Source organism: Diaphorina citri, unplaced genomic scaffold, assembly GCF_000475195.1.
Source record: "Diaphorina citri unplaced genomic scaffold, Diaci psyllid genome assembly version 1.1 scaffold6919, whole genome shotgun sequence".
In the NCBI taxonomy this organism is placed as follows: Eukaryota; Metazoa; Arthropoda; class Insecta; order Hemiptera; family Psyllidae; genus Diaphorina; species Diaphorina citri.
Window position 1 is genome coordinate 1 of NW_007384295.1, and position 3,720 is coordinate 3,720.

A 3,720-nucleotide genomic window follows, 5' to 3' on the forward strand; every position below is an offset into this window, starting at 1 on the left:
TTCTACCCTTACAAATAGAGATTTGTACAGGTTCACATGCATCATCCTGGCTGCCGTCTCCATCGGGCAGCTCCTCAAAATGTGCGTCTCTTTGGACCTGGCGGAATTGAGCTCCACAGTAGACGTTTTCACCCTCACTGCGTCCGCCCTGTACAAGTTGGTGTACCTGTTGGTCAACATGAAAACCCTCGTATATATTGTCAACGTGGTTCATTATAACTTTGAGGAGCGACCGATTCAAGGTAGGATAAGGTTGGGGTTGACTAGATAGGAAAGTGGTAGGTGATCATTCAAGGTAGATTCGTATAAGCTTAACCCGTCCTTTGGGGGCTACTGAAGACAGACTAAAGGTGTGTCCACACATAGTCGACTGGCCATTGATCAATGTCGACTGAACCGTCCACACTGCCCCGACAACATAGATTCAACTCGTCGATCGATATTGCTCTACGGCCGGTCGACTATGTTTGGACACACCTGTCTTCAGTAGCCTTTTCAGGCTAGAGGAGGCGATTTCTCAGGGGAGACTTTCAGGACGCTTAAGAATATAATCTGAAGAAAGAAACCTAAAACCATTTCGTATATCAGGTGACAAAGTGAAATCTCTAACTCCAGGTTATTTTTGGAACTTTGGTCCTGATTCCTTCTTTTCACAGGCCTGGACCCATTCACCATGAGTGCCCACATCCGACCCACGTCCCTATTGACTGTCATCTACGTCCTGAGTGGTCAGATCACCAGTGTCATTTGGTGTTTCGTTCCTCTCCTCTTCAGTCCAGTTTCGCCCGTCACCGATCCAACAGCTCCGCTTACGCTCAAGAACCGCCGGACCATGCCCATGAATGTGTGGCTCCCTTTCAACTTTGCCTACAGGTAATGGGGTCGAGTGGAATGGAACACATCACATGCCTTCAGGAGTACAAAATTTTGTTATACTATGTTACGAGTATTTAACCCATAAAATAAACGAAACCTAAACAAACTGCAGTGGTAAATGGACTTTAGTTTCATTCGAGCAGGATAAACAAGGTATATTCTATTCTATTCTATCTGTCAAGGGTCTAGGTTTACCTTGCCCTTGGGATCAATTTAATTTGAAGAAACCATTTACTGATGCATTTTGTAATGAAAACTGGAAAAGATCGTTTGGTTGGGTGGAAAAGCAAAAGCAACCCATAAAAGACACAAAACTTTGTTTAGACTGCTGCTGTAGAGGGACTTTTTGATCTCATACCTACTTACTTTATTTTCCGTGTTCGGATCACCAAATTGTCAGATCTTATGTCTCCAGTGAGTGGCCACTGGCCACGGCCACTCCTTTGGAGCTTACTGTCGGAAAGTCCTCTACTCGTAGAGGATATTATACGGTTCTATGAGAAGAGATGGACTCGTTTTGGATTGCTCCGCATTCGCAGATGTCCTCTTCTGTGTAACTCCAACTTCAAGTATAAAACAAGGTATACTCTATTCCTTTTGCAGTCCTGCCTACGAGATCGTGTTTGTCTTGGAGTCGTTTGCTTTCTTCATGAGTGCTTTGTTGTACCTTAGCATCGACTGTTTCTACTTCTATCTCATCTACATCATCTGTGGACAGCTGAAACTGCTGGATGCTTCGTTCAAGACGCTGTTTACCATCGAGGAGAATCTGAGACGAGATCAGGAAGGTCAAAAGACTCTGGTCTCGGGTGAGTTGCAAAACACATTAAACTTAAACCGAGATACATTCCCACATTGATCAGTGATCACTAACTATATCTTCAGAGCCCACCTAGAAAGCTGAAATTTGGTAGGAATATTGATAATATGTTCAAGATGTGCTATAAGAAATGACTTTACCGAAATCTACTGTTCACACATTTAGGAAACATTGTCGTTCAACATTTCCATCCAACACATGTTTGACCCTTGCTTTACAAGACAAGGAACAAGAAGGTGTGTCCACACAGAGTCGATGACTATGTTTGGACACATCCTTACGTCCACTTTTTTCTCACGATAAAAACCATCTCCCTGTTTCACAGAAAAAGATCAATTGGCCCTGATTAAAGAAGTGGAACCCAGTTGGATCAAAGACAACCAGAAAGCGTACCGAGATCGAATTCTGAATCAACATCTAGAACGAATCATCAATCTACATGCCGTAGTACTTGAGTAAGTCTTCTGAAATATTTTTCCTCCTGTTAGGAGAGCCACTCACTATCAGGTAAACTTGACACCTGATGAGGACACACACTATCAGGTAGACCTGATCAGGAGTACCTGTCGTCAGATCTACCTGATAGTGAGGGCTGGCCTTAGGAACAATTTTTCTTCCCGAACCAGGATTTGAATTTAACCTGTGAGGGTGTAGTCGCTGTAAAAAAAAAAAAAAAACGTTTTAAGCTTAACTTTCCAAATCTGTTTGAGACAATGCATCAAATTGGTTAGCGGCTATTCAGGTATTACATTACGTCATTAAACAAAGGTTTTTTGTATTTTCTGTGTTAATAAAGTTAATCTTCTTCTGCAGTTTGGTTCGTCTGATCGAAGTATTCTTCAGCTCTCCAATTGTTGTGGATTTCCTGCACGCCATCTTGTCCCTCAGTTTTGCCCTGTTCCAAACCCAGGTAAGCATAACGGTATACGAGGCCTTAACCTGACACATGTTATGTTAAGGCGGTCTCTTCTTGACCCCTTGTGTACCGCGTCCATTTCAGTTTAGGACTATTGCACTGCTATACGATATACAAGGTCCTAACCTGTCGCATAGTGGAATCATAGTGACGTGGAGTAGCGCGATGCTACCTGATAAGACTTGTCTCACCTCAAATTAGAAGTGTAGACGCGCGACTTTTAGTAGCGCGAGCGAAGTCGCCTGCGAAACCAAACCTATGAAAATAGGTTTGATCCGCGCCAACATACGGCCGAGGGTTGGATGTGCTACGGTCAGAAAGAAAAGTAGAAAACAAAGGCATGTGAAAACGTCCACTGTGGAACTTAACTCCACCAAGTCCAAAGAGACGCACATCTTTAGGAGCCATCCGATGGAGACGGCAGCTAGGATGATGCATGTGAACCAAGTCACCAAGTGACGAGACGGTAGAGGCCAGCCTACTTAGCTTAGTTGGTAGTGCGTCTGCCTTGTAAGCGCTAGGCCGCGGGTTCGATTCCCGCGCTGGCTTTCTCCTATCCTGTCTTCCTTCTCTCTTCGATTTCGGGACGATAAGACCATAGCAGTTACAGTTCCCTCTGCCTGGCTTTCTCCTATCCTGTCTTCCTTCTCTCTTCGATTTCGGGACGATAAGACCATAGCAGTTACAGTTCCCTCTGTGTTCCTATCCTGTCTTCCTTCTCTCTTCGATTTCGGGACGATAAGACCATAGCAGTTACAGTTCCCTCTGTCGGCAGGCTTTCTCCTATCCTGTCTTCCTTCTCTCTTCGATTTCGGGACGATAATCGCTTTCTCCTATCCTGTCTTCCTTCTCTCTTCGATTTCGGGACGATAAGACCATAGCAGTTACAGTTCCCTCTGTCAACTTTCTTCCATCCTGTCTTCCTTCTCTCTTCGATTTCGGGACGATAAGACCATAGCAGTTACAGTTCCCTCTGTCAAATCTCTTAAAAAAAAGAGAGACGGTAGAGGAAGATGAGGAGGAGACGGCGGGGTTATGAGTATACTTAACCTTTACATAGAATAACCTTTGGTTTCAGATGTCCGTCACGTTCATGGAAATGATCAAG

General features: G+C 44.2%; 1 protein-coding gene across 1 annotated transcript; it reads left to right on the forward strand.

Annotated features, from left to right (window-relative positions):
- Window positions 1–79: 79 nt before the first annotated feature.
- On the forward strand, window positions 80–2,606 carry LOC108254021 (the record flags this gene model as incomplete). Its single annotated transcript, XM_017448955.1, has 5 exons — window positions 80–242; window positions 657–873; window positions 1,480–1,685; window positions 2,022–2,151; window positions 2,510–2,606. Coding segments are annotated over exons 1-5 (813 nt in total), but the record flags the coding sequence as incomplete, so codon positions are not given.
- Between the last annotated feature and the right edge of the window lie 1,114 nt (window positions 2,607–3,720).